This window comes from Penicillium expansum, assembly GCF_000769745.1.
Source record: "Penicillium expansum strain MD-8 chromosome Unknown contig190, whole genome shotgun sequence".
NCBI classification, from domain to species: Eukaryota; Fungi; Ascomycota; class Eurotiomycetes; order Eurotiales; family Aspergillaceae; genus Penicillium; species Penicillium expansum.
In genome coordinates, this window is record NW_015971406.1 from 528,997 (window position 1) to 543,546 (window position 14,550).

Consider the following 14,550-nt stretch of genomic DNA (forward strand, 5'->3'; position numbering starts at 1 on the left):
GGATGTGTGTGGTGAAGGTGAGGACGAATGGGAAGTTGAGGTTGAAGTTGAGGTTTGTAGTCTTGGAGGATCTACTTGTCTATTTTTTTCCCGATGCTTTTCTTAGTTTGTGTTCTTTCTCTCTCTCTCTCTCTCTCTTTGCTGGTCTGTTCGGGGCTGCGCCTCTTTTCCCGAGTTCTGGAAATCCAGTGGGGTCGAATTGCGGCCCCAAATTGAGTGAACTGGAGGGGTAGTTGGGATGAAAGGCAGACTGGGAAGGGATTTTTACTTGGAAAAAATATCCCTACCTCGACGGACTAGGAGAGATACTCGACGTCGTGAAGGGGAAGTCGGGGAGGGCGGTGCAGAGCGGAACAGATCCCTGATGGTCCCGAGTCCGCCTCGAGGTTGGGGCTTGTTGATGGACATTTGTTAGGGAACCATCTAGGATGTTCAGATGAGAGATTGGGGGGGATGTTCAACATAAAATACCCATTGGGGATATTAAGTGTGAAGTAAAAGAACTGTAGACATACATGTGAGTTCTAATTTCCAAGAGGCAGGGAGAAGAAACGGAGAGGGAAAGAGAAGAAGGAAATCGAAGTAAACTTGGAATCCAAGAGAAAAAAAGATATCAGAATTGTTCTGGAACGTCGATGGAAGAGAAATGGGGTTTCTAAGACTAATAAGAGACAGAGCCCAACGTGTATACGGAGTATTTCTGAATCGGATCCATCGACGGGTCTATCCGGTCAGGCCAATCATTCTGAGATCTGCTTAACCACGGGTTGACTGTGGATATCGATCTAGGGCAAGTTTTGGTTTTGGTTTTTTTCTTTTCTGATATATACATTAATACGCTTATATTACATTTTACATTCCCCGGTACCTGAATACTTCAAGGCTCCTCACTGATTATTGATTTCAACTACATAGCACGTCTTTCTTATTGGTCCGAGGCAACATAGCATGCTAATAATACCCATCTCCTTTTGGCAAAAGGTTTTCTAGTTCATGAGATAGCTTCATCGAATCATAACGGGATCAGAAAGAGAGAGAGAGAGAGAAAAAGGGGCCCCCTTCACGACTGGGACCTCCTGGTCTGTGTTCAATCAACCTAAGCCCGGACTGGCCTACTCGCTGCAAGGCGCCTAGTCATGATTGGAATATTAGTTCACGAGAACGTCTGCCTATTCCATTGTCGGCACTGCCAATTGAGTGAATGTAAATATATTGAACCATGTGCCCTGCAGTGTATTACCCCTCGTCATGATCATTTTACATACTCCATAGCAATAATTGAATCAAAAATCACATTGGGTGTGACATTTTTATAGTGGGTTTGCATATATAAGTCAAACATGGATAGTTGATCTGTGTCTCCATACTAAGTACGGAGTACATACCCCTTCCTGCCGAGTTCCCACAAACCGGGTTCTTCAATATCGCGTGCAGCACAAAAGACCCGGAAACCCACTTCGGCTGTTGGTATCTGTCCCCATCTTTCAATATTCTAATGTTTCTTCTATTTTTATTATATACACTAAGATACTTCTTACAAACTATGTAAGCCCACATTTCCTTCAGGGGCCACAGTGAAACACTACCTCACAAATATAGCCACAGATTGCGTCACTGGAGCACACGAGCTAAGATCTACCAAACAGAAGGGCCAGAGCACACAGCTAAAAGAGCAAAGGCCACCCATCGAGCAGTGAGAATCAGAGCCCCCTTTAGCGGGGAGCTCTAAGCTCTGACCCGATCGCGCCTCCCAGATAAGAAATGACAGAGCTGATCTTTAGGGGGAATGAACATCTCTGTACTCCGTATGGAGTACTCTCTGCTTCATATTGAATACCAATTACGAATTCAATCTCGGTGTGTGTGTTTAATTTATTTATTTATTTTAGTTTTCTACTCCTTTTCTGGAGTCAATATGGGTCCCCCTTCAGCTGCACAAAATCTGGTGGCGCCGGGCCAGGGGGTAAGTAAAGGGCGGAACTATGCATGTCGCATTCCCCTTTACACATTTTGTTCGAGTCATAATGTCGGAAGATTTCGATTGGGCCGAGCTTAGTGCATTCATCTCCGACCAAATCTAACATTTCTATGGAACCCGCGCAATCCGATCATTCTACTCTCTCTTTTCCGCCATCCCCGTGGAATTCGCCACATGAATTCGCCACATGCGGAGCTCCAATCAGGTCCACACATTTTCCATTTGACAGGTGAAGGGCGATTCCTCAACCGTATATGACCTGTGTCGGTATTCAGCTAGGATGTGCCGTTCGAGTCAGCCAGTCGGAATAACGAAGTGGTCAAGAAGGTAAGAAGGGTGTTATTCATAGACCTCAGTTGAAGATAAGATACAACGAATTCAACTGACTCTCTAGCAACTACTGCCACTCGAAAGTTGATAAGTCATGAGCACTTCGCATTACTCTTGCCAAATTCGATCATAGCGCGCACGATGCATTGGCTTTGCTGATGATCTATTACATGCACCGAAGACCCCAAGATCCTGAAGCGTGGCGGGCACTTTGATCAGCCCAGTGATGACAACCCGTTGCTCCTTTTGCATCGGAGCGGAACCAACACCATAGACAGGTATGATACATATTGTCCAATGCCACGTGAGTCAGGGTTTGCTGGAGGATGATCTGTCTGAACTTGCACATCGAACTCGACAACTAGTACTCGGTACTCGGTACTCCGTACGCAGTATCTATGCTCAAGTCTGCGGATACCCCTGGAAAGGTTGCGGAGCGGGCGAATAGATTAAGGGGAACTTTGAGCTGCCGCCCAATGACCATGCCCTACGCCATTGGTACAAAGCATTTGAAACAAGCCGGTCGCTATGGATATTATGTCGTTCTAAGACATCATAGTCGCATGACCAAGTGCCATGCACTGCAGCTGGTGTGTTTCCGGATAAAGCTCCGCAGCGAGTTGGCGACCGGCCTTCGTTGCCAAGAGCATACGAGTATGATGTATAGCGTCGTAGCCTCGATCCTGTTGGTTGTCAACCACCAATAGTAATAGCACTGCCCAAGTACTCCGTACGCAGAAAGCAGACGTAGGTTCCCGCCGACCGCCATACTCAGGTTAGGTCAAAAGCATCAAATATTTCTGTGATCAATCAAGAATTCTTATTGCAGACGAGTCGCACTATTGCTATAAGGGTCCCAAAATTTGCTAATCGCCGTCGCAACTCGCTGCGCACAATCGTCACATCCTTCATACATGTGTCGCGACGAAGAACATATGCACAGGGATAGCACACCAACGTCCTCGGTCAAGAATGGAAAAGCGGTGAGCATAAGACCCTATTCGCAACAAGATCGCCGGCGTTTATATATCCGAGCAGTATCGAACACGATCTATCAACTCACGCCTCAACACTCGACACGTGTCACCACACAACGCTAAGCAGATCAATATGATAGCCCCAATCTCTACACAATAAAAAGAAAAACAACCGCAGCCAGCGCGAAGATCATCGGATGATTTTGATCCATCTCCTCCATTCCCCTGTACACCCTCGTACAGTAATATGTTGTACAATTGTACAACTCGTGCCCATTTACTCCGTACCCCGCGAATAGCGCGGCACTGGCGATCACTAGCCCACTCGGCAGGAACGCAGCGCCCCAGGCGACGATATTGTGTTAACCCGTGTGTCATGGGCGCAGGGCGTTATCGATAGGGAAATACTGGACGAATGGGAAGTTTGCTATTGTCATTCTGATGTGCGGGATCGGTTGGTGCGGAGAACGCCGTTTTCCTGGGGGAGTTGGACACCATCCACTTTTGAGTGGCTTAGTGGATACCCTAGTTGGTGAATACTACAAAGGCACCTCCTCTGGGAGGTTATTTATATTTCATATGAGGTAAGTGATGGTGTGGTGTTGGGTAATATTATAATAGGACGGAGTACTCCGTCCGTACTGGTGATGGTAGTCGGGATGGGTCTTGATGGGTGTTTGGACATCGCGGCAGGTGTGGATGAGTTGACTTAGTGCTGGGGCTAGCGTGGAATTGAGGCCCATTGCTATTTTTTTCCACGTGGTTGAAATGCTGATGGTCATGGGTATACCAATAAAAAAAGATCATATCAAAGTGGATAGGCTGCCTTTGCTACCATGTATATATAGTCTGCTAGGCAAAATATTAGGTGAGGTTCTCTTAGGTTGTTATATTTTATGGTTATTGTCTCTGTTTGCATGGCAATAGCAACTCGATGGGTGGTGGACAATCCTTCAAAGGTGTGCATTGACCAGATAAAACCAACCCACCTGGGCGGCCTTGGAGATCATGATCAGAGTGGAGAATACTTTACCTTGTGTAGACTACACTAGTTCGATGTATATCTGGATGCACAGATCTTCCATATAAGTAAAGACAATGAGCTCGTGATTTACACAGCCTCTCATTCGTCAGATCGCACGGCATGGCAAGTCCACGAGCACAAGGACGTCCAATGTACTAATGATAGAAACCCAAGCACTGTCTACGATGGCGCAATGAGCGAAACATAAAAGGAGACATCCATCGCCCGCTAGGAGATCTAGAGATCTACCCGTCAAAAAAAGGGCGACGATCTCCACGTCTGCAATTCTCCTGCAAGCACGTTGTCGAACGCGAGATCAAACCGCCGGATCTCCGAGATAAGAATGCATATGCAGACACTAGCGAACGGGAACCAGGAACCTTGGAATTTAGTCCACTGTCATCCCTGGAGACTAGAAGGAATTAAGCTTCTGGATCTGCAAGGTAAATCCACTGGGTCCTGAGGGGCCCTTGTCCCACATGTGTGACTTGATGGTCATGTGTACAAAGTACAGAGTACAGAGTACAACATTTGATCGGAAGTTGTCTGCAGGTGGAGGTTGACTCCTCTTTGATGTAAACACGTGCATGGAATACCTACCTAGGTAGTCATATCACATATCACACCACGGGTACCTCGGGAATAATAAAACAAGACGGAGTACGGAGTATGGCCCGTGTGATAACCGATTGACTCTACATTTGGCTTCTCGGTGAGGATTCCCGCAGTAACCCCAGGAAGCGACACGCAGCCTCCGCAAACCGCTGTCAGCAAGGAGTGGAGAGGTGCGTCCTGAATTTTGGCGTTCCGCGAAGAGCTGCAGCGGGCAACCACTCGAGTAGTGGACGGTCGCATGATGTCGACGATCTACACATGTCCCAAACATCATGATATCTGTTGCATTTTGGGCTTTATTTTAATAGTATTCACCGTATGATGTATCGTTCTACGTGTGGAGGACAGCTGGGCAGTATGATTACTATAGTAATATTAAATATTAGTTCAATCATAAGGTTAGGGATAAACTAAGTGCTAGATACTGAAGCTCATGGTGTATCTTCGATAGTACTTGGCTGCGCCGACAATCGGGGGATCCAATGCAGTTAATCGGGTCTTGGCACTACACGGGATTGGTGCCTGACCCAAGCCGGGGGAAAGGACAAGCCCTTGAAAATCGGGTTGCACCCACCGAGATGACTATTAGGGGGCAATTGACTGGACTGTCGGGATCTGGGTGGTACTGCGGGTATTCGGATATTTCTGATTCTGGTTTTCTGCGACTATGAACATTCTGTAGCACAACTTTTTTTTTCCTTCTCTGACTAGATTTGTGTCTGGAAATGCCCCTCTACCCCTCCACCCCTCTACCCCTCTACGGAATACCCCTCAGTTGAATTGATCCGGTGGGGTAAATAGAGGGGATTAATTGATTTAACCCAAAAGCCGTAGATAAAGGAAAAATGAGTAAAAAGTGTTAGAAAGCAAAGACGATCAGATAAGCTCGGTGGGCCAAAGGTGGCAGGCTCCATTTTTTGGTCGCCGTTTATGGTATAGTGTGCACGTGACTAGGTCTGCAGCCGAGCCAATTTGCCGAAGTTGGTAGCTGGTGGCGGAGAACTCGAGTTTTTATTTGCCTCCATTCTATTTTATTTTTATTTTTATTTCTTATTTCTTATTTTATTCAATCCAACTTTATAGGATACTACCTAGGTACGGAGTACGGAGTACTTCATCGCCAATAGGTCGATCATAGTAAAAAACTGCAACTCGTCGCATCATGCATTTCTGGTTTCGAAGTCTCTTTTTCTCAGCCTCTTAGTTAAATGGGTTACATTCAATAATATCAATAAATGTTATATTTTTTTAATGTCGGAGAGGAGCGATCCGAGAATACGAATTGAACACGGAAGAGATGTTAGGAACAAGGAAGATTTAGGAAGGCAAAACGAGTTATGATTGATGGAAGGTTAAAATGTAGGTAATTCATCTGGGGGAACCAAAAGTGTGGCAGAGATAAGCCAAATTCTGTGCAAATTCTGTGACCTTAAACCATAAGATAACATTGTTCGGGCCCCGAACTTCGGACGTGCTTCCCACGGAAATCATTGGAAATCATTGGGTTTCATCTTTCTCTTGGATCTTCTCCTTCTCATTCGTGCAACCTGGTCTTCTACTATTATTGTAGGCTCTAGGCACATTCACCAACTCCCGTCCCTTTTCCCCTCCCATCACCCGGAATCTATCGTCCGACTCCGGCTTTGAATATCTTCTCCACATCTCTATATAATTGTAGAATCCTCCCCTCCATTCTCTCTCTTCTTCATCTACTCTCTAAAATCTCAATTGTCTTATACGCTGCTCTTGGGCATTTCTAATTATAATTATTTAGATCACTGCCTAGCATTGATCTACCTTCCAGCATAAAAAGCACAGTATCCACCAAAAACCCGCCGACATGAAGCAAAACCTCCCCTCCGAGCCTGAGTTCGAGCAGGCCTACAAGGGTATGTCTTTTACCTCTCTCTCTATGCCAATACCATATCACAATTTTCTCCCGACTCAATCCCTTCCCATCGGCATCTTTCCGGCTTGTGGCTCCACCGGGCATAATTTCGGGGTGACTCAGCTAACAATCCCGAAACAGAGCTCGCCTCCACCCTCGAGAACTCCACTCTTTTCGAGAAGAAGCCCGAGTACCGCAAGGCCCTTCAGGTCGTCTCCGTCCCCGAGCGTATCATTCAGTTCCGCGTTGTCTGGGAAGATGATAAAGGCCAGGTAAGACTTTTTTTTCCTTCCGAATATTCTCAAGTTGCCACAATTCTGACTTGGCCTAGGTCCAAATCAACCGCGGTTTCCGTGTCCAGTTCAACTCCGCCCTTGGCCCCTACAAGGGTGGTCTCCGTTTCCACCCCACCGTGAACCTTTCCATCCTCAAGTTCCTCGGTTTCGAGCAGATCTTCAAGAATGCCCTGACCGGCCTTAACATGGGTGGTGGTAAGGGTGGTTCCGACTTCGACCCCAAGGGCAAGACCGACAACGAGATCCGCCGCTTCTGTGTCTCCTTCATGACCGAGCTGTGCAAGCACATCGGTGCCGACACCGACGTTCCCGCCGGTGATATCGGTGTTACCGGCCGCGAGGTTGGCTTCATGTTCGGCCAGTACAAGAAGATCCGCAACCAGTGGGAGGGTGTTCTCACCGGTAAGGGTGGCAGCTGGGGTGGTTCCCTCATCCGCCCCGAGGCCACCGGCTACGGTGTCGTCTACTACGTCGAGCACATGATCAAGCACGCCTCCGGCGGCAAGGACTCCTTCGCCGGCAAGCGCGTTGCCATCTCCGGCTCCGGAAACGTCGCCCAGTACGCCGCCCTCAAGGTCATCGAGCTCGGCGGTTCCGTCGTCTCCCTCTCCGACTCCCAGGGTGCTCTCGTCATCAACGGCGAGGAGGGCTCCTTCACCGTCGAGGAGATCAACGCCATTGCCGAGATCAAGGTCGAGCGCAAGCAGATCTCTGAGATCGCCACCCAGGCCGCCTTCAGCTCTAAGTTCAAGTACATCCCCGGTGCCCGCCCCTGGACCAACATCACCGGCCGCATCGATGTCGCTCTCCCCTCTGCCACCCAGAACGAGGTTTCCGGCGACGAGGCCAAGGCTCTCATCGCCGCTGGCTGCAAGTTCATCGCTGAGGGCTCCAACATGGGTTCCACCCAGGAGGCTATCGATGTCTTCGAGGCCCACCGTGATGCCAACCCCGGTGCCGCTGCTATCTGGTACGCCCCCGGTAAGGCCGCCAACGCTGGTGGTGTTGCCGTGTCTGGTCTCGAGATGGCCCAGAACTCTGCCCGTGTCAACTGGTCCCGTGAGGAGGTTGACTCCCGTCTCAAGAAGATTATGGAGGACTGCTTCAACAACGGTCTTGCTACTGCTAAGGAGTATGTCACTCCTGCTGAGGGTGTCCTTCCTTCTCTCGTTGCTGGCTCCAACATTGCTGGTTTCACCAAGGTCGCTGAGGCCATGAAGGAGCACGGTGACTGGTGGTAAATCAGTCGCATCCCTATCTTTTTTGGTGATGTTTTGTGATGATTTCTGTCCTCTCTTGAGGAGAGGCAGCTTCGATGCATTTTCTTTTCTTTTAAAATAGCTTTTTACCCTTTTTGTCAAGCGGATTATGAATAGAGGCGCTGGTTTTTTCCACTGTTGCATTTGATTGATATCCCCACCTCAGCACCTCTGTTTGTTTTGGTTCTGCACTTGGGATTGTCATGATGATAATGAGATACAATGAATGATTTAAAAATATCTGTGTGGTCTTGTAAACTCAAGCTTGTTATCAAAGTAGTTATCGGAAGTAGTTAAACTTTTTTCTTGAGACTGAGCCCCAATACTTGCATGAAATCTTTCAGTGCTTTAATTCTATCAAAACTCATAGGAGTCCCGGATTAGGTAGATAGGTCCACTCGAGTATTATGTCTGTCTTGATTTTAACACCGTCGTAGAACCTCCCCAGGTGAATTTGAAATATGGCCTGAGGCATTCAAAACATACAAGTCACGTGCTACGCGGGCATAATTCTCTCTCACGTGATGATTACGTAATTGCTTTCACGAGCCCCGGAGCACCAACCTGAGAAAGAGCTATCCCTCACAGCCTCAAGACCAGCGATCTATTCCTCGAAAGAAAAATGCTTAGTGCGAGTCTGTGACTTGCAATCTTATTTTTACAGCTTCCGGGGTGCAGTGTTATGTTGTGGAGATGACAATGCTGCCGGACAGGGCAATTCCCGAACAATGGAGGACCTTCCTCCACCAATGTTTGGCCAATCGTATAGATATAGACGAGTTCACGGACTTGTCAGGGCTGATGTTTGCTCGCTCACCAGTGAAGGAAAACGAGCTTCTCGATCTGCTCCTTGAATCTCGCGCTTCCTCCAGCGTTACCTGGGACCCTCTTCTGCCGCTGTACGTCGATGGACTGTGCAAGGTTGGGAGGGTCAAGTCTTCATCTGCGCTGGCGAGTCTTTTAAAGCACTCTTCTATCCTTGATGTGTCGGGATCTGGTGAGAGTGAGGGTGAGGGACCGGGCTCACCATCCAAGTCCAAGAAGCAAAAGCCATCCACTCTTATGACCGATATCAAAGTTATCCAGGATGTCATGGTGTTCATTTCCACCGGGTCAATCCCCAAGACTGTCATCGAGGCTGCAGATATTTACTCTGCCACCGTAGACTGGATTTTGGCTGTCGTGTCGTGGCACACTCGCTGCATGGACCCCTCGCAGCAAACAGGTGGCTTGATGGGGTCGCCTGATGCAGTGTCATTGTTCGAGTCGCTTGGAATTCTGCTTGCAGCTTTGTCTGGGACTAGCAAAGGACTGGAAGTGCTGTCCAGTGACTACAATCAAGGTAAATCTACTTAGTCTCCGTGCTTGGGGATGATATTACCCTATTCATTGAACATCTATTAACAATTTCCCCTAGAATTGAAAGCGAAATTGGGAGAGGCTTTGTCGAGCTACCTGCCTCTCTGTATCGATGTCTCTTTGCCGCTTCGGCATCGTCTCGAAGAGTTACAGAAAGTGTTCAATCTTTACCCCGGTCAGCCTTCTAAGGCTTTGCATGGGGCTGCTATCGACGGCGTGAATGTCAATGCCCTCCAGTTTGAGTCTTCTGTCATGGATGGCCCAGTTGTTAACACTAGAGCTGGACTCTATGTATACATCAATTCGATGGTACGCTTTTTTTTACATTGCGATGTTAGATGCATGGCTGACTGGCAACAGGTCGTGGGTCGTCCTTTGGTCGATGATACCATTTTGATCAACTACCTCACCAATCGTTATCAGGTAAGTCTAATTAACACAATTTAGGTCTTCTTCACCCGTCAGAGTGATTCAGATCACTTTTCCCTCACTAGTCAAGAGTGGCTCAGATCATTTAACTAACCCCTTACTAGGGACACAACGACGTCCTCATCGAGGAAATCATCACAGCCGCCTTCGACGTTCTTTCCAACGGCGTATATCGCAATGAATCTGGGCGCACGATGCTCTTGTTTAGATCTTTCCTAGTTAACAAACTTCCCGCCTTCTTCGCAGCCATCTCGGCAGCATCCATGGTGCCGATCTCCATGGAAATGTGTATCAGCCACGCCTTAAGTCGTCTAGATCCGAACGCATTCCCCTCCTTCTCTCAGATGTTCTCCATGCAGGGCAGCAGTGTTTTATCAGATGCTCGCCAGGAGTTCCTCTTTGCTTGCGCATCGCACAAGCTCATACAAGAGTCCAGCATTGAACAGCTTCTCGGAGAAAACCCCATGCAGACACTGTCTGGTGGGGGCCCTTATCTCAAGGACGACCTCGTTTCACAGATCAATAACAATCATGAACGTGCTGAGCAACTTATTGGTGAGATCGAGTCGATGGAGGGTAATGCAGGCGCGATAGTCGGCGCCGTGGTCGATGTATGTTCCAGACTATCCGATATGAGTTTTCTGGGATCGTTGTAATACTAACTTTTCCAAGGTCATGCATAATCTGTGCCATCAAAAAGAGACAATGACGCTCAAGAACATCTGCAACTCGCTTTCACGCCGCCCGCAAACCTTGGACGTTATGTTGCTGTTCCGAACTACAAAGCAAGTATTGCAACCTCTTTGTACTCTCCTGGATTCGTGGAAGTGGGACGAGGATCAGGGCGAAAACCAGCCTGTTTATGATGAATTTGGCAGTATCTTGTTGCTAGTTCTCGCGTTCAAATACCGATATGACTTGAGTCCTTCTGATATGGGTATTTCGAACAACGACTCATTTTTGTTGAAACTTGTGGACCGGGGCGCTTGCAGCCAGAAGCTGAGCGACTTGAGCGAGAAGCAAAACAAAGATCTCGGCGCTTGGATAGGAGCTCTGTTCATTGCTGAGGGCATCAGTGAAGAGACCATGTCCTCTTGCAGCCCACACGAATTCTACATGCTTGTCACAACATTGTTCGATCAGAGTCTTGGTGCATGTGAGTCTGGAAAGCTGGACTTCGACACATTGAAAGGTGGATTTGAATGTAAGAACACTGTCACCCGGTCGCTTCCCACTGGATACCCAGCTAACCGCGATACAGATCTGCTTGAGCCCTTCCTCCTCCCGTCCCTAGTCGTCGCATTGACATGGCTAGGCAACCACATCTGGGAATCAGAGACCGACCCCACAATCCCCATCAAAACCCTCCACTCCCTAGTCAAACCCAGCTCAATCTCCGGCGAGGCCCAAGCCATCCACCAAACAGTCCTGAACATAACCGGCTGCCCACTAGAAGAGCAACTAAAAAACGTCCGAACAAGAAACCAGTCGCGAACAGACATCAAACCAATCCTCGACGCCCTGGAGCCATACATCTCCTTCCGCCGCGTGGGCAGCTGCCGTCGCTCCGAACTCGACACCTGGACTTCCCACTCCGCAGGCGGGCTAATAGCCAGCATCCGCACAACCCTCCAAGCCCTGGTCCTCTGGAGCGCCAATCCAGGAATCAGCATGGCCCCACACGCATACACACACCGGCAGGTGCTAGCGGGGATCCGCATGCTGGGCGCAACACGCGTTCTAGGCGCAATAATCGACGAAGTCAAGCAGCAGACCGAAGCAGGTAGCGGACATGTCGCACTGGACATTGCGACTACGATGGTATGTGCGCCGATGACGGAATCCTTCGCTGTCGACCAAAACAACTACCACCCAGTGGACACAAGCAAGGAGGCTTTGCCGCGGTGCGCAATCCTGACTCTACGCGACGCCTTGTCGCTGCAGCACGAGAACGTGCCTAAGATCTCTGAAAGTGACCCGCTGCGCGCAGAGGTCGTAGTGCGGCTTGCGCGTCGGGTTAATATGCTCATGGCGCCGCCGTCGCAGGTCTCGAATATCGATGTCTCGAATATTATCCAGAATATGCATCTTGGGGTTGAGGGGCAGGAGGATCGCATGGATCTTGAGCCCTCTGCTGCTGATGTTGCGCGTAATACGGTCAGTGAGGATGATCCGGATAATATCAATCAGATGTTGGATAAGGCGGCGGCGGATGCGGCGGCCGCTGGGATGGATGGTGATATCGGTGTAGGTCAGGATATGGGGCTTGATTCAGGGGCTGGTATGGATGCTATTGATGATGTGCTTAATGCGGCGGATATGGCGGTTGGAAATCCCGAGTTCCTTGATTTGGATATGGAAGGTATGTTTTAGTTGATGTGGTAGTTTGGTTTTTGGCATATATGGACTCACAGTGTCCAATCTTAGCATGGCATCTTGTTTAGTGAAAGGTGATTCATTTGGACGACAATCAATTTTTGGACATTATAAATCAATATCGTATGGAACTGGTTTAAGGGCATTCATTGGCAGACTTACTGCACAACCCACAAAAGAAAACAAAACAAAACAGCAACCCCATCGCCCCATAGCACATTTACTCCTATACGAAAGAGAAATATATCCGGTTGTGCTTTGGTACACCGTAATCATAAAGCACATCATCCCATTCTAAAAACGATAGGAATATATAATTAGCCAACATTGTACCACCACGATGTAAAATCATGTTACTTACAAATATCGAATGTCTTCTCAATCTTCCATGCCAGCTGTGGAACTCCCGAGCCAGGGAACAATTTCTCCACGGCCTGCATTGGGGTCGGGAGGTTTCCTCGGTTGTTGATTGGTACTGGGGTTGCTGCTACTAGAACCGAGCAGGACAGGGCGGCAATTATTGCAGTGAGTTTCATATTGGGCTGTCTTCTTGAATCGATATATAATTGATGTTGTTGACTCCAAGGTGAAAATATATATAATCCGTGGGTCTTTTAGTGATCGCCTGCACAATAGCACTAACAATCCATAAACACGTCTGAAGGTGTTACTTACTATGATGCCTGGCTAGGTATATTGGCTAATAGGTTACTTGATACTCTTGGATTGTATCAGAAGAAGAGAGAGTGCTCCATTCCAACGACGCGTGCCTGATAGCGCCTTCTTATCTACATCCCTCAGGCTAAGACCCTCATGTCAGGGAGCTTTGAAAACATGGAGCTAGCTCATTCCGATGGCTTGAAGATACTCATGGGAAAGGTTTACTTCAGCGTGAGGAATTTTGGGTACGTGACGCGTCTAGAGCGTAGGGATGGCGTTGAAGTTTGCATATACTCTACTTGACATCTGCAAGTCAGCTGTTGCAAGTTATATGACTAGTGCTGGCAACTATTGTATGAGAAATATTGGGAACACAGTGTAGAATGCACATCTCATGTTTCTGTGCATGTTATGCGGAGTATACACACATCCCTTTCAAAGACGCTGTTCAATCAAGGGATAATTCAGCCCTTGAATCCACGTCGGCAATAAAAGTCCATTACAAACCAAAAACAAAGGGGAATAAGCCGCTTATAACCGTTTATCACTATCGAATTAGAAATTTTTATCTTTGTACTTAGGTGCATACATATGGGTCCAAAGTGAGTACATGTGAGTCTGGCCCTTCATGATTCTCGCACTGAACCGTATCTATACTGCTGCCTGTGAAGCACATCAGCTCGCGACATAGGGTAAGACTAGGTAACCCCACCACACGACCCCGCTGCTCAGCATGCAAACTGATCGCTCAGAGCTTACCGTTGGTCCGAGACTACGAAGATATGATGTGATTAATACCTTCGGAGTATATTGCGAGTCTAAAGGTGGGGTTGGAAGCAGAAATTGACGCAGGGAGTGCTAATTATTGTACAAAATGTCAAGCCGTTGGACCTTTTTATGCAGCACGTAAGATGTTGACACCCGCAATGGATCTAGGCGAGCAGTTGCAAATTGCCTAATTGGGAGCCAAGGCACATATTTCCTCATTGGGAAGACCCAAAGACCGGGCTAGAATGCGATTAGATAACACCCGGGTAGATCGGGATCGTCAAGGAACCCGATTATCGGGATATATCACCCCGTACAATTTTCAAGGTTCCGGTACCTCGGCATTGCTGATTTGCTGGTCCATCTAGGGACTGGCTTTGACAGATCAATTCAGGGGAACTTCGGTACTAACGAGGCGCTCTAATCTGGAACTTAATCTTTATCCGGAAACACATAAATATAAATCCGCTAAAATGCTTGTTCGATCGCCACCTATGACGAACATTGCGTAGAAGCTTGGAGCCCCTCATACATAGTATCACTACAACATAGAAATTCCTAGTTGATAGTACCCACCTAGAGACTCCATGT

The 14,550-nt window shown here is 48.0% G+C and overlaps 2 protein-coding genes across 2 annotated transcripts; both read left to right on the forward strand.

Moving 5' to 3' along the window:
* Nucleotides 1-6,764: 6,764 nt before the first annotated feature.
* On the forward strand, nt 6,765-8,349 carry PEX2_058390 (glutamate dehydrogenase; the record flags this gene model as incomplete). Its single annotated transcript, XM_016743113.1, has 3 exons — nt 6,765-6,813; nt 6,954-7,084; nt 7,144-8,349. The coding sequence occupies 3 exons, from the start codon at nt 6,765-6,767 to the stop codon at nt 8,347-8,349; spliced, it is 1,386 nt and encodes a 461-aa protein (XP_016595835.1).
* An 819-nt stretch (nt 8,350-9,168) lies between these two features.
* Nucleotides 9,169-12,528, forward strand: nut1 (putative RNA polymerase II mediator complex subunit Nut1; the record flags this gene model as incomplete). The annotated part of the gene is made up of 5 exons (XM_016743114.1): nt 9,169-9,709; nt 9,785-10,035; nt 10,087-10,149; nt 10,260-10,766; nt 10,828-12,528. The coding sequence occupies 5 exons, from the start codon at nt 9,169-9,171 to the stop codon at nt 12,526-12,528; spliced, it is 3,063 nt and encodes a 1,020-aa protein (XP_016595836.1).
* Between the last annotated feature and the right edge of the window lie 2,022 nt (nt 12,529-14,550).